We start from the raw sequence: 25,493 nt of genomic DNA, 5'->3' as shown, positions 1-25,493 counted from the left end.
TCTATGAACATATCTCTATGTGTGATGGTCAAACGAATCTCTTTATTTGTGAAAACAGGCTAGTAACCATGTCGTTATTGTCTATGAACATATCTCTATGTGTGATGGTCAAACGCACAGGCTAGACCATGCGCACGCGCTACGCGGCTACGTGCGTAGTGCACTCTACGCAGGCGTAGGCCTAGACTAATGCACTGTAGTTCACTAACCGATGTTTTACTTTCACGAAAACATTTTCAAGGAATCTTAATAAGTAAGCAATATTAATATGTATCAAGATTCGAATCATACCTATCATAGAATATAAAATATGTCTATTACTTACTGTACAATAATCCATACTAATATTATAAATCGGAAAGTGTGTGTGTCTGTTTGTTTGTCCGTCTTTCACGGTCAAACGGAGCGACGGTTTCATGTGATTTTTAAGTGGAGATAAATAGGCTAGTTTCCTACTAGTCAAATCAGCGTCTTTTTATGAACTGTCAAAACGATTTGCTAATATGGAATTACTATGAAATACTGAGGAGTGACGTCACGGTCAATACATTTACTTTATATTTTTCTCTTTGACGTATTAAATAGAAATAATGTTTAAAAATAACTACCGTGCATATTTTTCTAATAATTATGTGGTGCTTTATTTCGTGTACTGCTTAAAATATTTTATTTTAAGTATAGGAAACTATTGTCTTCAGTTACCGCGATAGTTACTCATGAAATAAAACTATGGAAACGGATTATGGAAACGTCGGGATGTATTTTAAATTCATTATACGCGATTTAATCCGTTTCCATAGTTTTATTTTATAGGAAACTAGCCTGTTGAAGGGATGGATAGTGACATAGGCTACTTTTTTCTCTTTGTGCGAAGCTGCGGGCAAAAAATAGTTAGTATTATAATTTTTACGCAGTCGTAGGAATCATATAGACTATAAGTTCCCTTTAAGAACTTTAAGAAAAAAGTAAAGTTTAATTTTTTTGACAAAAACAAAGGTTTTGTCGTCAAATAAATCAGAGCTAGCATTTTCATCCATAACATTATCCCGTTTACGTGGTTCTGCCACTTGGTTAATATTTAATGATAGGGAGAGAGAGATTACCGTTTCGTTCGCTATGGCGTCAACCATTAACATCTTTGCTAGGACATCTAAGAACAACCATCGTAATTTTTTACCTTATCATCCATTAGAATCTATTAAAATAAAATAAAAGTTTAATCTTAACTTGTATTTTATTTTAATGGATGAAAATTTTGTGTCTATTGTAACACAACATTTTCATCCATTCACGCAATCTAATAGCGCTGGTTCCTTTTGCCCGTTCCGGTTGCCCGATTGGAACTTTGTTAAATATTAGATATAAATACGATTGAATAGGATATTACATTATGAAAAATGACGTTTTTGAAAAATCATCACTAACTTTACACCTTGTTTTGTCTGGCAGTGCCTCATCACCTCTCATCAAATGTCCATGTGGCATGAAATTATTTACAATATAAAAACTGCTCCCCGCTTGCTAAGCACACATGTGCAATCGCGTTTTTATCGGTGGCAGCCGTTGAACCTAGATAACGCTAGGCTGACGGCCTAGGGATCTAAATTCTAACAAACTTGCGGAAAAATATTTATATAAGACTCCAAGTGGACAAGGTTTTATGATCATACATCGGGGTTTTGGGAGCGGGAATGAATTCGTGTATTTGTAACTTTGTTTATAGTAATTTGAATTACTGAAATATGTATTTAACCATAAATTAAATATAACAAAATTTATGATTTAATTATGTAACTGGCTCCAAATGTACTCAGAAATGTTAAAGTAATGTTTATCTTTTATCGTTTTCACCATTTTTGGGCTAGTGTAAATCATTCCCGCTCCCAAAACCCCGATGTATGTTTATGATATATTTAGGGAAGATGGTGTAAGGCGATCAAGTTTAAATTTATCTTATGACTTTAAACGAGCAATAATTTTATTCACATTGATACATTTCGAGGATCTTAGAACTTCTAACGATAACATATTTTTTAAATTAAAGGAAAAATGGAAAAATTCACACCTCTGGCAGGACTCGAACCTGCGACCTTGCCGGTTGCCGGGGCTCGCAAACGTTTCTGCATGATAAAAAAAATAAAAATACTAACGATACATTATTATGAAATTTGATATACTTATGGCAAATTTTGGGAGCGAAAAATGGTTCTAACTGGGTCTCATCTCAAAGAAAAAAATGTATTTTTTGGATTATGGTGTGTATTTTTTGCAAAGCTTGAAATCTATAAATGGAAAAAAATACATTAGCGCGTGTTATTGATCTAGTTTAGATCTGAATCGGATCTGTGTGTACAAAAAACTTTAACTCAAAATATAGGTCCCTCCGATTTCTTCCTCATATCGTATAAAATACCAATATAGTTGTTTTAAATACAAATCTAATAGTCTAGGTACTGCAGATCACTGTCATCTAACCTAAATAACTTAAGAGGATAAAATAACAAGCAAAATTCTAGAATAGAATTACAGGAATACTAATTTACGTGAATAAATGATTAAAATAATAGTTAGTTTCCTTGTTATGCCATTTTTATCAGTAAACCTAAATTTAGTTATTGGTTACATAGGAAAAGGTAAAGTACAATAATGCTCGGAAGTGTTTTTTCCCATTATTCATGATTTTAAAATAGGCGTACTTTTATTATGATACAAGTTATTCAATGCATAGGGTGCGATATATTGGACGACCGGTCTGGCGTAGTTGGTAATGACCGCCGCGGTCCCGGGTTCGAATCCCGGTAACGGCATTTATTTGTGTGATGAGCACAGATATTTGTTCCTGAGTCATGGATATTTTCTATGTATAAAAGTATGTATTTATCTATTTAAGTATTGTATATCGTCGCTTAGCACCCATAGTACAAGCTTTGCTTAGTTTGGGGCTAGGTTGATCTGTGTAAGGTGTCCCCCAATATTTATTATTATTTATTTATTTATATTCTTCATACAAACGTAGTTTCAATTTTCCTCCCTGGGTATTTATATTATGTAAATAGTACGTTACATTACCATACAAGTACCTACGAAAAAAAGGAATTTGGAAATGAATGGCCATAAATTAAAACACGACCGAAAGGGAATGTATTAAATCGACACGAGTTATGAATTTCCTTTTCGCACGTGTATCGTACGACGTTTTTCAGTAAAGATAGTGTTTTTTTTACGCACTAGTGCGAGAAGTGGTTCATTATATAGGTGTTAGCCATCTGTCGAATCTTCGCCACGCTCAGTGTAGGGGCCATCAAAAACAACTGAACCTATCAAGTTCAAAACAATTTTCCTAGAAAGTCTTTATAAAGTTCTACTTTTGTGATTTTTTTCATATTTTTTAAACATATGGTTCAAAACCTTTCCTTTAGGAGTGATTATTTCCGAAAATATTAACATTATCAAAAAACGATATTAGTAAACCCTTATTCATTTTGAAATACCTATCCAACAATATATCACACGTTGGGGCTGGAATGAAAAAAAATATCAGCCTCCACTTTACATGTAGGGCCGTACCCTAATAAAACATTTTTTTCCATTTCTTATTTTTGCACTTTGTTGGTGTGATTGATATACATATTGGTACCAAATTTCAGCTTTCTAGTGCTAACGGTTACTGAGATTATCCGCGGACGGACGGACGGACGGACAGACAGACATGGCGAAACTATAAGGGTTCCTAGTTGACTACGGAACCCTAAAAACGTCGTACGATACACGTGCAAAAAGGAGATTCGTAACTCGTGTCGATTTAAAACACCGTGTTTTAATTTATCGCCACTCGTTTTGAACTTCGTCTTTATTTGAATGTTTCAAAAAAAAAATTTATTACAATTAAAACAATACCATTACCTTAACTTCCTTGGTCGGTAAGAACAATCGCTGTCAATTTATAACAAAAGGTCATAAGTACCAAGGTTCTCCCAAGCAAATCCTCCATTTTGTAAGTAAAGCAGCATGACCTACCGCCTTGACCAGGTGTAGAGATTCCTATTACATCAAAAGGCTCCTATTACGTTCTAGGAGTCTATTTCTATACTGGTAGGTTTTATGAGTAGTGCAAAACGCGAGAAATTAAAATTACAGATTATATGATATTTTCATAGATTAAAATAAGTACTTTTGTGAAAAAACTTACGTGATCTTCAAAAAAACATTTGATACGGATTTAAATGTCAGTAACTATAACAGAATTAATAATTTGATAAATATATGTTTTTATTATTATTATTTATTCAGAGCCTACTTGTCCCACTACTGGGCAAGGACGCCTTCTTTTTCCATGTATTAAACGTAAAAAAAACACAATTATTATTAACAAAAAAAAATTTGGGGTTATCGATGATTCATTAATACTTACGAACAAAAACTTCAAATCTTCAAGAAAAGACGAACAACGCAAACACCTCTGGTGTTTTGTCCAGATCGTACCATCAGGCGACCTGTCTGCTCGTTTGCCTCCTATCCCATAAAAAAAAAAAAAAACTTTAGGTTAGATTATAACCTTGGTTTTTGCATACTTGATATAATAAATGCGAAAGTGAATGTGTCTGTTGTTGTCCGTCTTTCACGGCAAAAGCGGAGCGACGAATGGACGTGATTTTTTTAAGTAGAGATAGTTGTACATGGAATAAAAAAAACCAACACTTTTTTTCTCCTATTGGGATTGAAAGAGCTCGCAATTCTGAGTGAAAACCACATAAAAATTTCCAAATCAAAAAAAAAGTGGGGTGGACTACTTTGAAAAAAAATGTCCATGCTTATAATTATGCAAAATGGTCCATGCTTATAAAGCTAGTACCTACTAAATAATAGTTTGTGGTCATTGACTAGACACTTGTGCGCTCGCATACCCTTTATCAAATCGAGCGCTAGACATTCTGACGCACTACAGGATACGAAGCAAAAAACACCACATTTATAACATAGCTAATAGTTATTAGGTATTTTAACGTTAAAACATTAAATAACGACGACCGGTCTGGCGTGACGGTAGTGACCCTGCTAAGCCGCGGTCCCGGGTTCGAGTCCCGGTGTGATGAGCACAGATATTTGTTCCTGAGTCATGGATGTTTTTTATGTATATAAGTAATTTCTTACCTATATCGTTGTCTGAGTACCCACAACACAAGCCTTCTTGAGCTTACTGTGGGACTCAGTCAATCTGTGTAAGAATGTCCTATAATATTTTATTTATTTATTTAAATAAAACTATAAAAACGGATTATATCGCGTGTAATAAATTTATAATACATCCCGAAGTTTCGATTTTTTACAGCGACCGTGGTCAATGGGTGGGGTCCGATTTCATAGTTTTATATCGCGCTAACCGAAGTCAACTAAACATTGTCAACGAGAAATACTCGCATGAAGAGGTCTAATAATTATGTAGTAATCTTACTGTACTTAACTTACAGCTTAGACTTGAAAAATTAAAAAAGTTCATCTGACGGACTGAGAATTAGTAATAAAAATAGCTGCAATTTTGTTTCGATTTTACAATAAGTATGTACTAAATAATAAAAAAAATGTAGGTATTAAGTTATAATGGTTACTTATATGTACTATTTATTTTAGGTCATCCTTATGTTTAACTATTGTAAATGTTCGAAGTCTTCCGGTTCGAAAGACCAACAACTCTTAAATAATAAGATTAATCAACTTAACTCATTATTACTTACTCTTTGTCTCACGTGTATGAATAAATAGTAGGTACATTGTGTAACAAGCGGAGGAAGTTGAATATTAAACGAAAGTAAGTTTAAATAAGATATTAAAACAATGTAAAAAATATGTAAATAGATGTAAAAAATAAACGGTACAAGAAATTTAATTATTCCCTTGAATAAAATAGCACACTTAAACGTTGACGAAAAATATTAAACGTTACATACTTATTAATAGATCAGCGTATTCAAGTACTCTAGTTACGAATTTCAATAAATTTTAATTTGATCGTCAATAAGTTCTAGGAAGCAAACAATAGGACTAGGTTAGTGAAGTCATCGCTCATATTAAAGCTATGCGTCAATTTCAAGGCAGGTGGCACTCTAGCGGCAAAGAATGAAACTATTCACTGTCTATTTCACACAAGTATTAAGCATATTGATTCTTGTTTTAAATTTTACTTTTTGAGAAGCAGAAACATCTGCTATGAATTAACTAGCATTTTTTAATTTTTTGGGTGAAACAAGTACGCCCTCTGGGTCTATACTAGGTACTAGCGCTCTACCAACTGAGCTACCAAGACTCACCCAAGACTGTACCTACTTTTCCACTATTAATATTGATACTGGTCTTATTTTCTCCTCGCATAGTTGTATAAGTCATCATCAAATATATCGGAGCTGTCAAAGTTCACACACTCTTCCATAGCAAGATGTTAAGGTGCGACAATATCGCCATTAAACTGAAAAGTATAAATATAAATACCTACTTCCGTAATCGAAAACGCTACTTATTTTTCGTAATGTCACGTTTTTTATTATTATTATAAATGGATTGCAAGTGTAGATTTGATAAATGACAAGCTTTGTAAAAATACATTTCGAGGAAAACTATAAGTTTCAGAGAGCCTAAACATTTTTTTTAATAAAACAGGTCAGATGAATGATAGGCGCCTCAAGTATTTATTATGGCTAGAAATTTGTCTATTCAACAAATAAGTGTAAGACATAGTAGGCCTACTGAGTTTTGTCTATTCGACAAATCAGCCCATGACAATACGTAGGCCTAGCGACTGGGTAAATAAATGCTTATAACAATTTTCTCACATTACATTAAATCACGACTAGTTTTAGTTGCTAGTGAATTGGTTTTAATAAATCATAACAAACAATATTTAAAAAAAAAACAAATCTGGATCTGAATCTAGTTTCAAGTATTTATTTTGACATCTTTTTATAAAATAATACGTTAAGTATCACACTAGTAAGTTACAAACGGGTAGCGAGTGGCAGTATTTCGACGACGATGACCATCACTAATAATAAATAAATAAATAAATATTGGGGACACCTTACACAGATCGACTTAGCCCCAAACTAAGCAGAGCTTGTACTATGAGTGCTAAGCGACCATACATACTTAAATAGATAAATACATACTTATATACATAGAAAACATCCATGACTCAGGAATAAATATCTGTGCTCATCACACAAATAAATGCCCTTACCGGGATTCGAACCCAGGACCGCGGCTTAGCAGGCAAGGTCACTACCGACTGAGCCAGACCGGTCGTCAAATAATAATTCGTATATTAATTACCACACGTAGACTGCATGTTTTGAAGTAGATACTAAATGTTAAGGTAAGATGCAAACGAAATTCAACCATCCCATCTAATGACATCTACCTACACCGATGATTCAGCTTTGTTTCTCAAACCAAACAATAAAAATTACACAATTAAATGCATTAGAATCGCACGTACGCTAAATCCGCTGACAGACAGACATACAAAGCTTCCCCGAATATTGCACACCGATTCTCCATTGGTGAATGACAATCCAGTTAAGTTTCTAAGAAAATTCGGCAGCACTTTCCAATTCGTTATGAATCAGGTACCAATTATGTCAATGTCGTGAAATGTCTGACTTGGTACATGTTTGTTTAAGTAAATAAAGATGGTTGATTAAAGTTAAAAGAACTTAAAGTAATTTTAAAACATGGGAACTGATTTGGATAAAAAAAATATCAATAAGTCAATAGAAAATAACAATATTTATCAGCATAAACAATAAAAGCATCTTCCACATACATACTTAAAAATAAAAAAAATGATAATCGTCTAAAAAATTGCACTTTCGCAATCGTTATCGCAATTGTTATGAAATCTTTTTTGCTATAAAAATGGTAATACCAAAGACGATATTTATCGGGACTGACAAAGCCCATACAAAAAAGTGTACCCCTGAAATGTGGCCTTAGGGATAAAACTAGATGGCGCTGTATCGCAGCCTAGAAGTGGCAAAATAGTTATTTGTTATACAAGGGGGCAAAGTTGTATTTTAACGCCGAGTGTGGAATTGAAAAACGAGCAAGTGAAAGGATTCTATAGTTGAACCACGAGCGAAGCGAGTGGTTCGAGAATAGAATCCTGAACTTGCGAGTTTTTTAACACACGAGAAGTAAAATACATTTGCACCCGAGTGTAACACAAAACTTTTCTCTTCACTATAGCGAGGAAACTACAACGCAAAAAATGCGTTTATCACTGCTTTCAGTAGTTCCACAGGTGGTAAATCATCTTTATTACTAGATTCACCTACTTTTACCAATTTTAAAGCAGTTAATTTGACTTTATTCAAGGCTAGTGGATAAAATGCGTTTTTACCCGCTGGTACTAAATGACAAAACACGTGTTTCTAGTGAGGGGAAAATCATATTTTCCCCATATGGTGATTAAAAAATTATATTTTCAAACAAAGTTCTGCCGAACTTTTTGTTCCTGTAAATTCAAAAATGTATAGGCAATACAGGATCAACATACATTAAAGTAATGATACAAGCATAATGTCAATAGTTAAAACCGATCAAATAAACTTATTGTGACAATTCGATTAAAACTCGACTGCGAGTTTATGTAAACATTAGTAGGCGTTTCCTCCTAAGATTAATATTTCGTTTTGTTTACAATTTGTTTTCGCGACACTAGTTTGTTTATTTTCGTTTATCCGGCAGGTTTTATATTAACTAATAATACATTCTTTTGAAATGGCGTTCATCATGTGTGTAGGTTGTAGGTATCTCAGGTATCTGTTACTAATTGATTACGACCGGTCTGGCGCAGTCGGTAGTGACCCTGCATGCTGCGCCGCGGTCCCGGGTGCGAATCCCGGTAAGGGCATTTATTTGTGTGATGAACGTGCAAGTTGTGGAATGAGCTACCTTCTGAGGTGTTTCCCTTGCGCTATGACTTGGGGTTCTTCAAGAAGCAGGTATTTAGGGTTCTCAAAGGTCGGCAACGCATAAGTGGCTCCCCTGATGTTGCTTATGTCCATGGGCGGCGATGACTGCTTACCATCAGGCGGCTCGTCTGCTCGTTTGCTGCCTATTTCATTAAAAAAAAAATGAGCACAGATATTTGTTCCTGAGTCATGGATGTTTTCTATGTATATAAGTATTTATATATTATATATATCGTTGTCTGAGTACCCACAACACAAGCCTTCTTGAGCTTACCGTGGGCCTCAGTCAATCTGTGTAAGAATGTCCTATAATAATAATATTTATTTATTTTATTATAATTGAAACCTAAAATAGGCTAAAATGTATAAATAACATCAGGCAGGCAATTATGGTCGCGCGATAATTGATAAAAATCAGGCCGTCCCTATCGCACTATTTGTAAAGTGCGATAGGGACGGCCTGATATTTTATCGTCTATCGCGCGACCATGCTTCCCGTGCAGGTTATCAGGTTTTATGTAAATAGCCTATTAAACAGACAGCGCTAAAATTTACTTTTATTGTAGTAAGTATAGTTAATTAATTAATCCATACTAATATAATAAATGGGAAAGTATGTGTGTCTGTTTGTTTGTCCGTCTTTCACGGCGGTTTAAGTTGAGTTAGTTAAAGGGATGGAGAGTGACATAGGCTACTTTTTGCCTCTTTCTAACGCGAGCGAAGCCGCGGGTAAAAGCTAGTAGTTAATAGTTAGTTAGTTAGTAAGTATAGTTGATTGGATGGTGGTTAATTGGTTGGTATTAGGTATCTCTCCTGTGGATATGACAAAAGTTAAGGAAAACTAAAGCTATTTTTTATGCTAAAGCTTTTTTTATTAAATGGTTTTTCCTAAATTCTTCCTGAAGATCAAAGAGGATCGAGTTTTATAGAGAGTTACTGTCAAAGTAAAATGTGTAATCACATTGCATAGACTGCCATCTCTCGTCACAGGCTTAAAACTTTTGAACCTGACAAGTTTTGACAAGTTGGCCCATATTGTTAGCTTGATATGTGTTAAAATGTCAATTATTAATATTAGCGCTATCTAGCCGAGCGTTCCCCAAAGGTGTAACGCCATCTAGGCCACCGTACCTTTTTCTCTAGGGCTATGAAGTACGTTTTTTTCTTAGACTTTATCTGCCTATACGGAGTTACATATGTCTTTGCTAAAATATATATTTCTGGTATTACCTGTACCAAGATTTAGGCTTTATCATGTAGGCTAAATAGATCTGCCGTATCATAATCTAATATAATTCAGGCCTGTTATCTCTCGATATGGAATCAACAATCTTTTGCACACCAGTGCTATCTAGGCGTGCCCTAGGTTAGGGCTCATTACTTATCGATAACAACGTATACCTAATTGCCTAACGTTTTATTGACAGATTGAAACATTTTTAAACAGACGTAGAACCCATACCATCCATTAAATGACAAGAAAAAAAATTTATAGATAGGAATGGTTTTGATAAAAAAAAATGATAGATTTTTTTAGTAAATATTTAATTTATTTAAAATATCAGGTGTTACCCATTTGGCTCAAAAAAAAGATTCACTATTAATATTTTGATACCTGAACATAATTAAGTTTTCGTGCTCAATACGTGTTTTTAAATTGTAATAAAAAATGCCTAAAAACCCAAAATTTTCGAAATATTTCTTCGATAGTTGGATTATTTTTTTTTACAAATTATTAATAGTTGTTAGGTTAAAAAATAGAAATAATTATCTACAAGCAGTGACATATAAGAGGAGCATATATTATACCCTTTCCAAAATGCTTTGTATACGTATAGGTCTACGTTAATTAAGAATATTTGAAATCTCGAACCGTAAACTATCGATATAAATCAACATTGCTCGTTTGCACATCACTACAAATTATTGCACTTTCGTTATCACCTTTTTAATGCCGAGTTCGTTCATACGGCCCCGTCTAAACCAGCCTAAGTCCCGCGTCACATACACTCACCGCAGCCGAATGGCATTTCTACGACGCGAAACGAAAACGAAACGCCGCGAAAGGTAGTCTGCGTAGGTAGCCGAATGGCACAAACGCTCACGAAACGAAACGCTCGTAGATATCTATCTCTATCGCTCTTGCTTATTGGCGCGACAGAGCCAGGCTACCTTGCGCGGCGTTTCGTTTTCGTTTCGCGTCGGAAAAATGCCATTCGGCTACAGCAGTTTTTTTTTAAATGGCCACTAAGATTTTTGTAGCTCACGGTGTTTCTAGCTTAATGTGTAAGTGTAACTGTGTAACCAGTGCAAATGTAGCTGGTCCATTTTTTCCCATGCTTTACAAACGCCTGTATTTGAACACATGAAACTACTAAAGCTTCAGTGCCACTCTTGGCAAATAAGGGGTTGAAAGAAAACGAAACTGTGACATTGCAGTGATTGCGTTTTTTCCATGCTTTACAATATTTGCATTATTAAATAGAGTGGCCACCGGTTATATATCGTCACTACTTTTAAAAAATCTCGTATCTCACACTGTTCCTCAAAGTTAAAACGCAATAAGTCTATATGCATTCCATACATACTTACTACAATTTTCTTTTCATTGACAGACGAAGATACAAGTTTTTTTAAAGTAGTGACGATATGGTAGGTGTGTTCAGTGGATATAGTCATGTAGAACTCAACATCATAGTGTAATAATGAAAAAAACCGGCCAAGAGCGTGTCGGGCCACGCTCAGTGTAGGGTTCCGTAGTTTTCCGTATTTTTCTCAAAAACTACTAAACATCAAGTTCAAAATAACTAGAAAGTCTTTATAAAGTTCTACTTTTGTGATTTTTTTCATATTTTTTAAACATATGGTTCAAAAGTTAGAGGGGGGGGACGCACTTTTTTTTCCTTTAGGAGCGATTATTTCCGAAAATATTAATATTATCAAAAAACGATCTTAGTAAACCCTTATTCATTTTTAAATACCTATCCAACAATATATCACACGTTGGGGTTGGAATGAAAAAAGACAGACAGACATGGCGAAACTATAAGGGTTCCTAGTTGACTACGGAACCCTAAAAATGATCAGTTACAATTGGCCCCTAGTCGAGATTTGCCCCGCTACCCCTTAGATGTTTTTGTGCAATAATGTTATGAAACTAGCCACAAACCTATTCTTAAGAATGACTGACTCATTTTTTATAAAAAAAAACTTAAGTGGAATGCGTTATCAAGGAAGGGCATCGTCCGGGTCAACGAACTTATAGGACATAACAGCAATGAGGAAGTTTTTTATTACTAGTCAATATGTAATAATAGCGAAGAAATGTGCACCAGATACATAACTTGAGTACTTACAACGTAAATTATTCTTTTTTTTTGTACAACAAAAGTAAACAAGATGGCAAATGTAATATTTTTAATCATCACTTAGAATTCAACCGTAGGAGGCAACTTTTTTTTGATTTTTTTTTTGTTGAAAATATTTGCTTTTTATTTAATTTGACAAAAGTCACATGCAAAATATAGCAACATAATCAATCCAAGTTATAGGAAAAAACGTTTAACTTCGTGCTTACTTAGCGAAGCAGGTCTTACCAAGCAATTTCAACAACATATATACTATGCTATAATATATATCATTCACACTCCGTATACGATAAAATGTAAAAAAATATATGTCCATTTTAAATTTATTTAACACAGGCGTAAAGTCACACGTATTACATATAGCAACATAATCGATGCAAATTGTAGGTAAAAACGTTTAACTTTTCGCTTACTAAGCGAAGCAGGTCTTACGAAGCAGTTTCAGCAACATACTATGTTATAATAGATGACATAGCGTCTAGACATTCTGTCTATATGTAGACAATAGATTTTGTTTAGACTAAAAACGTGAACTTAGCACCTTATTTATATATTAATTTGTGTAGTTTTAAGCTATACATATATTAAATTGTTTAGTTTAAGTTGTATATATAAGTCTTTTTTTTTAGTCATGTAACTAAATAGGTATTTTGTTTTGTTTCCGAAATAAACTGTGATTTAATTTACAAAGGTAATTATCGAAATATATTTTTATCAAATTCTCATATTTAGTGATACTGTTGTATGTTTAAAATTGCGAAAAAATATGCTTTTTGATTTTATATAAAAATGGTATTTTGAATAATCTGTAAAAGTAACTTACGCCGTGGCTTGCGTGGGCGACGGTCGCGCGATGGTCGCGCGACGGCGATGCGACGCATACGAAATCAAACCTTATCGATATGGAAGTATGAGACGCGACGGCGACGGTCGCGCGACGTTCGCGCGACGGCGCGCGACGTATCGATATGGAAGTATGAGACGCGCGCGACCGTCGCCCACGCAAGACACGGCGTTAGAGTAACATTGCGATATGTTTTTGCCTTTTTAATACGTTAATTAAGCCAAATATTATTGTAACCATGCGACGCCAACATCTCTGGAAAAATGTGTTTTTTGTGTTTTTATACGTTTTTGGAGCAAAATCCAATGTAATTAGTATTTAAAGTTATATTAATTAACAAAGAAAAACTCACCAAGGCCAAGTGTCCAACGCTGAAATAGACGCCTTGGTCATTTTTTCTTTGTAGAGGTATATGACATTTATTTCAGTTTACAGTTTAATAGTTGTGTTACTATTAAAAATACAAATTAAAATATTTTTTTTAATATAAGAAGTTGAAATGTTTCTAAGAGAGTTAGGTATATAAATATTGCGAAACACCGCATTTCTTCCACGTGAAGAAAGGATCTTGTTCCTTTCACGCGATGTCAAAGTACGATTATTTTTATTACTACCTACGAGAAGAGTGTATTTCTATAAATATCAATAGAAAGACCTATGTTACAAGAATAATATGTTTTTCTTACTCGTATGACTATGTTTTTAAGGTCGAAATTTCAATAAAAAATCTATTTTTATGTTTGTATAGGAATGAAAGGGACAAATCATCAGGCGACCTGTCTGCTCGTTTGCCTCCTATCCCATAAAAAAAAATATCTGTATTTGAATCTCCGATAGTTCAAAGCATTTGAAAGATGAGTAAATATTAGGAGCCTTATTATGATTTGTGTAGTTCTTGATATTATAATATATCGCCAAAAGAACGGATATGTCGACGAGTATAAATAGTTACATCAAATATAACATTTTGTTCTTGACTCCTCACTAAAATAAATAAAATAAATATAAATATTGGGGACACCTTACACAGATCAAATTAGCCCCAAACTAAGCAAAGCTTGTACTATGGGTGCTAAGCGACGATATAATACTTAGATAGATAAATACATACTTATATACATAGAAAACATCCATGACTCAGGAACAAATATCTGTGCTCATCACACAAATAAATGCCCTTACCGGGATTCGAACCCAGGACCGCGGCTTAGCAGGCAGTGTCACTACCGACTGAGCCAGACCGGTCGTCAAAAAGTTTTATTAGCTAATTTCACGATACAATATCACGTACTACTGTAAAATATGTCGAATTACGCAAAAACAATTAATCAGCAATTATTGTATTTATCCTTATTTAGTATATAAGTGATAGACATAGACATAGACATAGACATTTTATTAATAATATTATAAATATTACACGTTCATCAATAAAATTATTTAACAGCAATTAAATTAAGATTATTACAATCAAATTAATATTATTAAGATTATTAAGATTATTAAGATTATTATTAGATATGACACGAATTAAGTTTAAGATTTTTTACTTTTCATGACATAACCCTTCCATAACATTACATTAGACATATCACGAGCCACAATGAAACCATGTCGAATCCCATCTCTTTTCCTAATGGCTTAAGATAATTCCCAAGCCGTTTAGTTTCACGTCAATTACGTAACACGTACACGTAGCCGTCATTCATAACACACGTACTCTATTTTCACACATACGTCACCACTACATCGAAACTAGGCGCGCGATTGGTCCTTTCACTTTCATATCAAGCCTACATAGTTTGAATTCCGAATAGCGAACGCCCATTGGCCGTTTCAACTCTGACCTTTGCCGTGATTGGTCGGTCCTTTACATATTACCTGAGATATAATATATGGGATAGGAGGATTCGGGTTTTCCGGGAGTACACGATGTTATGTAATGACCCAGTTTTCGTTATGTGCTTTGCCTTTGCATGTTTTAGGGTTATGTACAACTGTTGCTTGTTTGGTTATAGTTCTGACTTGAAAACCCTTTTATATTACATACTTTATGTTGTGTACAACTTAGGTTCCGTAGCGGGAGTATGTCGCCGCGAATAGACTACCCTCATTAATACAGTTTGGCATCTATCTCGTCGGCGACATGTCCGTCCGCGGCCATCATGTGCTAGGCCTACTGTACACATATACACTATCCCCCTTATTCATATGGCCGCTGTACACACATGGCCAACAGTTCCACCAACCCCCTTGGCCATGTGTGTAGAGGGCTACTTGGCCGTAAGTTGGCAGTTGGCGCTTGCGCTTGCCGGCCAACCGATTCGTGTCGGTTTTTTGTCCACACATCAAAGGATCTTGGCGCCAATGGCCAACTGCGTTTACACGTTGGCGCTCATTCAGTTGGTCGTCAGCCGTCAAGAGTGACAGTAGTGATATATTTACGAAAATAATAAGTTTATCTATGCCAATAATAGTGTAGATTTTAGGAAATAAAATAACCTTGCAAATGTTTAATGTATTTCCTAAAAAGATAAATGTTCTTATCAGAATATTATAAAAATTGTTAATATTGAAAATTAATTTAATTTTACTACGGGGTTAGTATTTTTTAATATTTTTTTTCGAAAACGTACTATGACCAAGAATTTCCTAGATTTTTTCATTACACGTCCATCTTTCATGGTTTAGATTAATACTTTATGATTGGTTCGCCAATGTGTAAACAGCGGCTCTTATCTTGGCCAAGGGGTTTCATCAAAGGGCTGAGTGGAACCATTTGTGTGTAACTTATATGTTTAATTTCTTTTATTTGCGATAAAGTTTCGTTTTCTTACTTGTGTATTTTGTAGTTATAGAAAGGGACAAACGAACTTTAATAATTGATTGATTTATGAATAAGGGGGTATACCTATAAAGTGAGAGATACTCAACATTTTAAGTTTTAAGTGTATACATTTACAAGAAACTAAAATTAAACATAAAACATAACAGCAACATTAATAAAAAAAAACCTTAGTTTCGGCATAATTACGATGCTGGCGACATTTCTGCAATGTATCGCAATGCTACGCAGTGTGAGGAAGTCGCCAGCTCTTCGGTCACCAGTGACGTCATATACTTAATAATATCTTCTGGTAAAAATCATAATGAATATCCCCACAACATGACACATTCATCGAACTGATAACTTGGGAAAATACATCACAATATATCGTCACTACTTTGAAAAAATCTCGTATCTCACGCTGCTCCTCAAAGTTAAAACGCAGTAAGTCTGTATGCATTCCATACATACTTACTACAATTTTCTTTTCATTGACAGACGAAGATACAAGTTTTTTTAAAAGTAGTGACGATATACTTGTTTCTACTTACAGCACATGGCTGCTAGGGCTCACTTTGTGACTGTGTACTTTGCAAGAATATCCCATAGGTATAAAATAAATAAATATTGGGGACACCTTACACAGATCGACTTAGCCCCAAACTAAGCAAAGTTTGAACTATGAGTGCTAAGCGACGATATACATAATTACTTAAATAGATAAATACATACGTATATACATAGAAAACATCCATGACTCAGGAACAAATATTTGTGCTCATCACACAAATAAATGCCCTTACCGGGATTCGAACCCAGGACCGCGGCTCAGTAGGCAGGGTCACTACCGACTGAGCCAGACCGGTCGTCGTTTTATTGATTTATCCTTATTTCTATTTATGGTAACTGAACCTACCTATAAATTTTCTCAGATACGTTCTGTCTTCCCTTTATTTATATTATTTAGGAAGCCGATTCAAAACCAACACCTTGTTACGATTTTTACTATGTTCATTTTAGTAAAATATATACAGATACCTAGTTACTTATGTACATAGAAAACATCCATTAATGGGGAACAAATATCTGTGCTTATCACACAAATAAATTCCCTTGCCGCGATTTGTACCCAAGAGCACGGCTTAGCAGGCAGGGTCGTTAGAGACCGGTCATCAAATCTAAGTGCGTTTTCACATTATCCGATCCGATATCGGGTGTCGAATCGGATCCCATATATTTACGCCACCATCTTTGATTTTTTTCCTTTGAAATCCTTCCAACATCCGATATCGGATAGGATAATGTGAAAACGCACTAAATCTACATTGAATCTACACAGAATATTCTGTAGACTGAAATATGCAAAAATGCAGGCATTTATAAAAAAACATGTTGTCATAAACTCATTATCTAACGTATCGCGTTAGATTCCACACTGATAGTTATCTCTATGATATATGTTAACTCATACTTTGTTTATATGCTAATAAAATATTTTCTTTTGCAGGTTATACAAGCGGAACCAGCAAAAGGCTCGTCAAAATTATAAAGGTAATTATTACATACTGACAATCTATAAATAAATAAATAAATATAAATATTGGGGACACCTTACGCAGATCAACTTAGCCCCAAACTAAGCAAAGCTTGTACTACGAGTATGGGTGCTAAGCTACGATAAACATACTTAAATAGATAAATACATAGAAAACATCCATGACAATATGTTTTCCCCTCACTAGCTCGGAAACACGTGTTTTGTCCTTTAATACCAGCGGGTAAAAACGCATTTTATCCACTAGTGGGTAAAGTAATTTGACCTTGAATAAAGTTAGATTAACTGCTTTAAAATTGATAAAAGTAGGTGAATCTAGTATAAAGATGATTTACCACCTGTGGAACTACTGGAAACAGTGATAAACGCATTTTTTGCGTTGTAGTTTCCTCGCTATAGTGAGGGGAAAAGTTTTGTGTTACACTCGGGTGCAAATGTATTTTACTTCTCGTGTGTTAAAAAACTCGCAAGTTCAGGATTCTACTCTCGAACCACTCGCTTCGCTCGTGGTTCAACTATATAATCCTTTCACTTGCTCGTTTTTCAATTCCACACTCGGCGTTAAAATACAACTTTGTCCCCTTGTATAACAAATAACTATAAAATGCTGTTTTGGGTCTAAAACTGGTCAAGAATCGATAAAAAATTCAGCTTAAGTCATTCTAGTGCCCTTATCATGGTCGTGTTTTCATCACTTGTCGTAGCATGCGTCTCTTTCACACTTCCATACTTGTTAGAACATGACAGACACGGTGACAAATGATAAACAGCCGCTAGCCGCCTATCTTAGCCCTATAGATCTTTAAAGTTATTAATATTAAATATGGAGAAATCCTGATATTAGAATAAATTTTAAAAGTGGAAAATGTCTGCCTTGGGTGAGACTTGAACTCACGGCCTCTGGATCGATACTCCAGCGCTCTGCCAACTGAGCCACCAAGACTTCAACCAAGCCAGGGAAATTTTCCACTACTAAGGTCAATGGGACCCGTAGCGACATCTACCGTAAGAGTGTTAAACTTCTTAAACGGCAACCGGTTCCAAGTCATATTGGAAATTCACCAGTTACGATGCGCTAACCATGCTAAATTTTTAACTTCTGATTAGCAGAAACGTCTGCAATCGATGCCACTAGGCTTAGAATAAATTTTAAAAGTGGAAAATGTCTGTGTGTGTGTGTGTGTGTGTGTGTGTGTTCTAAGCCTAGTGGCATCGATTGCAGACGTTTCTGCTAATCATAAGTTAAAAATCCTGATATTATATCACACTTTTGCAACACCCAACAAAATCATAGGGGAGACCGGGGTAAGTTGAAACAATGTCAATTTTGACACAAGCTGGGAAAAAAGTTTTAGTAAAAAGTAAATAAGGTGCACTAGGGTAATTCCGAAAGTCGTCTAATTTCGAAAGTCGTACAAAAATCACCACTATTTCCATCATATCAAGATTCCCCTTTCGGAATTACCAGAGCGTTTTTGTCATTCGGAATTACCCTAATGCACCTTAGTACCTAATAGGTAAAAGTACCTAATAGACAAAAATTAAAAAATTTGCCGCACAGTCCCACCCAGGTTCTCAATATGCTGATCTTCAGTGCGTTTTCACATTATCCGATCCGATATCGGATGTAGGACCGATATCCCATACATCACAGGCACCATCTCAGATTTTTTCCATTGAAATCCTTCCGACATCCGATATCGGATCGGATAATGTAAAAACGGACTCAAGGTTACGAGTACAAATACAGCAAATTTGGTTATTTCCACTTACATCTGGTTCCCCTATATCTCTGCGCACGCACCTAATGATATAAAAACTCCTGATCTCTACTCAAACAAACTATGATAAAAGTGCAACGCTGAACACCTAGAAACTAACCGTATCTTATCTATAGCACGATTAGACCGAACCTAAATAAAATGATGATAAAAAATCTAGGTACAGTAAGGTCATAAATATAGATGCAGACAGAGTGTCAGAAATATATTGTTTTTTTAATTTATTTATCTAAAAACACTTATATACTATTTTATTACATTTGAACCGCGAGCGAAAACCGCTAACGGTTTATCTGCCGCCGTTGTCGCTCGCGCTCGTTTACATTGTAGATATTTTTATTCAATAAAGGTATTAATCTATATTTATATCTAAGTAGTATTGGTTATTATTATTTGTACCTATAAGTTTTTACTCGTACAATTTGATTTTATCAATAATACGAAAATTATCGAGAGGAAACTAAGGAAATTTCCTGAAGATTTAAATTAGGAGTAAAAATTTCTTAATTGCTTTTGCATTAAGGTTGAGGATACATGTTTTTGGGACTTTGTCCGCATTGATCTTTATACTTTGACTGTACAATGAGATAACATAATACAACTATCGTCTAGTAAGCAAACATAAGAACTAACATTCTATAATTTTATATCATACTAGCTTTTGCGCGCGGCTTTGCTCGCGTTAGAAAGAGACAAAAAGTAGCTTATGTCACTCTCCATCTCTTCAACTATCTCCACTTAAAAAATCACGTCAATTCGTCGCTCCGTTTTGCCGTGAAAAACGGACAAACAAACAGACACATACTTTTTGTCTCTTTCTAACGCGAGCGAAGCCGCGGGCAAAAGCTAGTAAATAATAAATAAATATTGGGGACACCTTACACAGATCAACTTAGCCCCAAACTAAGCAAAGCTTGTACTATGGGTGCTAAGCGACGATATACATACTTAAATAGATAAATACATACTTATATACATAGAAAACATCCAAGACTCAGGAACAAATATCTGTGCTCATCACACAAATAAATGCCCTTACCGGAATTCGAACCCAGTAATGTTATTTGACTAATTAAAATTTTAGTGCACTCGCACCGACGTAGTAGGTCTACACTCGAAAACCTAAATATTTTATCAACTGCCGTTGCACTTTTAACCTTAGATTAACTTTATTTTTAAAAATGTAGATTAGACTTAAGTACATGAGGCTAGTTAGTAAATTCGGATCACTAAGTTCAAGAAATAGTTGGTTATTATTATTTGTACCTATAAGTTTTTACTCGTATAATTTGATTTTATCAATAATACGAAAATTATCGAGAGGAAACTTAAAGGAAATTTCCTGAAGATTTAAATTAGGAGTAAAAATGTAGTTTTCTAAATTAGTACCTATGTGTTCTATGGCGCATATAAAATTATTTGAATGAAAAAAAACTTTCGATTTAGTACAGTACTGTACAGAATGTTATAATTAAGATATATCGTTAAATCGAAAGTTTTTTTCATTCAAATAATTTTATGTGCGCTATAAAATAACGCATACGTTTCTCCGTTTGACTGTTATTATCAAAATATTTAGCATTAACCGTCCGTGGAACAGCGCCATCTAGCGAATGCTTCATATCAATGTTTTTGATTACACACAGATCAGCTACGGAACTCCGTGTTCGCTAAAATCAGCCATTTTTGCGAGCTAATGAAGACAGGCGATAAGCTAGGTCACCCGCCGCTGATAGCATTGACACTAAGCTAGATAAAGCCTAAGTTTTTAGACTACTCTGATAAAAAACGAAAACGACACGTCAATAAAATTGTATAAATTTATATAACTGCGCAATGCTGTGCTTATGCAGTTCGGTAGGTGCCGACATTGCAGACTTCATTTTGGACTGGTAGGATGAAAATGTTGGTACTGTCAGCAACACACCTAAACAATACAGCCAAAGCAGCAAAAATATTTATACACGACCTTAATGTACAAGCAATAAAGTCCTGTAAACATATTTTTGGCTCTTTGGCTGTGTTCATATGTGTGCTGCTGACTGTACCTATGTAAAACCGTGTAATATTTATTTAATGTATCTAGTTCTTTATTTAACATATTAATAAACTTGTCACTCCATAAAATCATTTTGAAATTTCATAACTACTGGTTTAACATACTTACTTTTTTTTAATGTATGGTCAAAATATCTTGAAGCTTTAGTAGTTTATTTATTCTTTGCCTGGCCCTTTCCCATTTTTATTTGGGGTCGGCCCTCCTTATCATGCGTCTTCAGGCAGATCGGTCCTGGGTCGTCTCTTTGCTGACTTGGACTTCGCACGTGAATAAGTACGACGTTTTTCAGTACAGATGGCCCTCCGAACCCTTTAGCAATCAATCAATCAATCAATCAATCAATCAATTATTTATTCGTGATAACTACAAAATACACAAGTAAGAAAACAGAAACAGCAAATAATAGTTATTTGTTATACAAGGGGGCAAAGTTGTATTTTAACGCCGAGTGTGGAATTGAAAAACGAGCAAGTGAAAGGATTCTATAGTTGAACCACAAGCGAAGCGAGTGGTTCGAGAATAGAATCCTGAACTTGCGAGTTTTTTAACACACGAGAAGTAAAATACATTTGCACCCGAGTGTAACACAAAACTTTTCCCCTCACTATAGCGAGGAAACTACAACGCAAAAAATGCGTTTATCACTGCTTCCAGTAATTCCACAGGTGGTAAATCATATTTATTACTAGATTCACCTACTTTTATCAATTTTAAAGCAGTTAATTTGACTTTATTCAAGGTCAAATTACTTTACCCACTAGTGGATAAAATGCGTTTTTACCCGCTGGTATTAAAGGACAAAACACGTGTTTCCGAGGTAGTGAGGGGAAAAAGAAATTAAACATATAAGTTACCACGAAATGGTCTCGACTCAGCATAAAATGCTAACCCAAGGGTCAGCGCTGGTCTTCCGTCGGGACCATTTTGTTGGTCACGAACGCAGCTGTACGACGCGGACCCGTGACATAGTGAACGCAGCGCAATGTTTATAACTAAACGCAGCGGCGAGCGCCATCTTGTCTGTCGCTAAGCTTGCCTGTCTAGCACAACTTGCCTTGTCGCGCGCGAGTCCATACATCAAGCGCGACTTCAAGTATGGACTAACGCGCGTCGAAGCAAGTTGTGCTAGAGGAGCTGGCATATCCACTTCTCGCACTAGTGCGTAAAAAACCATTACAGAAATCATAATGTACCGGTTAGCAACAAAAAAAAATGTTAGTCATCTTGACACAACCTGCCTCAATTCGTTGATAATAATCCTTATTTTACCTTGAAGAATATTAGTTAGACAGTAATTTAATATTTTCAGTATTTCGAACCGGGTCACATTCAAGACTTAAACACTTGAAAAACTATACTGTCAAAGTAGACAATCGCTCTTAGACAAATATTATAGTTTCGATTATATTTGTACAATATTTCAGCGCGGGTAACAAGGCCATCATATGCGTAGACATATTGTTCTCAGTGACAAAAGGAAATAACAGCTTATCAATTTCGTACATACTTAATGCATCTGTGCATTGGCCGTCAGTATTCTAACAAACTCAGGTGCAGACGGTACATCTGTGCTAATATCGCTAAATTCAATGTGCAAATTTTAAATTAAGTTTTTAGAACTCAAGTGAGGTTTTTAACGCGAATGAAAAAAAAGTGTTAAAACTTTTGTGACACAGTTATGTTTGGACAATATTATCATCTAGAAAGGCAAGTCAAAATAATGTTACTAGGTATTTGTATTCCTACATTTATCTATTAATTTAAAGTATGATTGAAAACGCGTACGAAGATTTGCAATATGCTTCATGTGGCTATGAACATTAGTATAAAGTGCTGCCATCTATTTTAACTATTGTAAACGACAACAATAATGCAGATTATTAAGTATGTGAGTAGATTATACTGTCAATATGTTCAAACACGAAATGATTTAGGTACCTATGATATAATTATACCTATATTTCTCTGTTATATAATATTTTCTTGCTTCGTGATAATTTCATGATATTGTAACTTAATTTATTAATTTTATTTAGCTTGGCATGTGTATTTTCTTTCTTTGTAAATGACGATCCTCATTTGGGAGACACAATTATTTTTATTTGGAAGTTATTATGTAATTTTTGACGATCATGATGAGAATATAAACATAATTTTGACATGTAGCAAATTTATAGTGTAATTTTTATCATGAAATAAAGAAATCTAATCTAATCTAATCTAATCTACTTTATATTTTAAGTAGTTTTAGTTGACATGAATATTGTATAAAACTACATAATATCAACTTTATCTTAAGTTTATTGCAAAAATCTTTCGTTCATATATTTTCTCGTTTAAGTTTATATAATTAAAATAACCAAATATAATATTATATAACTAGTCGCAGAAACCTAAACGGCGCGTGATAAGCTATCAGTGGCCTAGGTTTCGATAAAATGCTAAAATGCGACCAAAAAAACTGCGATAAGGGTATCACAATGTCAGAGCGTCCATGGCGGCCGTCTAACAATTTATTTTGATAAATTTTATCTGTTATTTGAATTAGCTAGGGATATACGGAATTATATATGCCGTCTGAAAGTTTCTAAGATAGCAAAATTTGTGCTTGGAACGATTTCTTAAATACGTAAAAATATCAGAAATGATTGCTTGAGAATTTTTTCTTGGGAACATTACACAATTCACATTTTTATATAGGTATTCTCACATGTCCGTCATTTTTCTTCGTATATTGACATACAAACGTAATTTCCGGAGATCAGTCTATTCGTAATCAAGATCATCAAGATGACTTAAATTTAGAAGAGAGAATGATATATGTATTTAAATCCCTGAATATAAAAACATAACATGCAAAAGGTCGACTACTTTTAAGTAAGGTGCATTAGGGTAATTCCGAATGACAGAAATGCTTGGGTAATTCAGAAAGGGGAATCCTGATATTATGGAAATAATGGTGAATTTTATGCGATTATCGAAGTTAGACGACTTTCGGAGTTACCCTAATGCACCTTACTTATTTATCACGGCGACACATCTTCTGTTGATGCTTCTACGTCCATATTTTTGACATAAAATTATTATTATACATTAATACTCAAACTTATTTAGCTTTATCTATCAATCGATACTTAAAAGACTGTAAATATTGTAATCAGTTTAGATTATTGCATTTTTATAAAAGACCTAAATTGAGATAAAAAAAAATAGATAAGCGCCCTTTGGTCGTGTAGACTTTAATAGTGCAGATTTCATACACATAGTAAAAGTCGTTAATAATTACATAATATGTATTGGAATCGCCCATTGGTTTTACCAGTGCAATCAGTCAACGCAGGGCAGCTTGTGGCGAGCTGTTGGGGAACAGCGACCCCACGTACCCGAGTGCTCCTGGGGAGTTCTGTTACCCGTAAGGCGGGTGGGTGGGACAGGACTCTCTACCTCTGGCTTGCCTTGGCTGGCCGTCCAGAGTGGGGTCGTTAGGGCTACATTCCCCAGGGGTGGAAGTGAAAATTTTCATAAGACGTGGTACAGTGGCTTAACAGCCACTGGGCAGAAAGCGGTGTACACCTCTCGACACCCTTGAGTTCTCACACCGGTGTTGCCCTTGAGCCATCTTGGATGTCGCTTTTTGTGGGGGCCCATCTTGTGGGGACGAGTCACCGTCTGCCGGAAATAAAATTGGATACCGTTTTATTAGGCAGGCGTCCGGTTTTTTATCTATAGCCCAGTATTTAGTCCATCACTTTCATCAAAATAGACCAGTTCATTTTAGATTCCATTAACTCTCAAATAGTCCTTACACCCTGGCGGGTATTGCCTCTGCGTGTGTCCCATGATACGGGCAGGGGCAACATCCGCTCGGTGTACCCCTTACATTTCATTAAAGTGTCGAAAGGGCCTCTACGCGTTGGCTTCGGCCCCGCGCACGCCTCCCAAAGGTCCGGAACACCATTGTTCCGTGATGGGAAAGACATAATATGTATGTAAGTATTAAAGTTTTAAATAACCTTTTTACGATGAAACTGATAATCATAACATAACATAACATAATATAACATAACATAACATAACATAACATAACATAACATAA

At 34.9% G+C, this 25,493-nt stretch overlaps 1 protein-coding gene across 6 annotated transcripts in view; it reads left to right on the top strand.

Moving 5' to 3' along the window:
* The window catches only part of LOC125230157 (broad-complex core protein isoforms 1/2/3/4/5), a 206,448-nt gene that overhangs the window by 156,849 nt on the left and 24,106 nt on the right, over positions 1–25,493 (top strand). For 4 of the 6 annotated variants that reach the window (XM_048135202.1, XM_048135204.1, XM_048135200.1 and 1 more), the window contains one exon: positions 17,510–17,553. Coding sequence is in view for 2 of the 6 variants with exons in the window: in XM_048135199.1 (XP_047991156.1) it covers positions 23,076–23,104 (29 nt within the window). In the remaining 4 variants the exon portion in view is untranslated. Of the gene's footprint in view, positions 1–17,509; positions 17,554–22,957; positions 23,105–25,493 lie in introns of those variants that run through there. The other 2 variants (XM_048135199.1, XM_048135205.1) reach the window with 1 other exon arrangement.

This window comes from Leguminivora glycinivorella, chromosome 10 (assembly GCF_023078275.1).
Source record: "Leguminivora glycinivorella isolate SPB_JAAS2020 chromosome 10, LegGlyc_1.1, whole genome shotgun sequence".
Classification (NCBI taxonomy): domain Eukaryota; kingdom Metazoa; phylum Arthropoda; class Insecta; order Lepidoptera; family Tortricidae; genus Leguminivora; species Leguminivora glycinivorella.
Note: the sequence above shows the minus strand (reverse complement) of the source record. Positions and strands in the feature narration are given on the sequence as shown.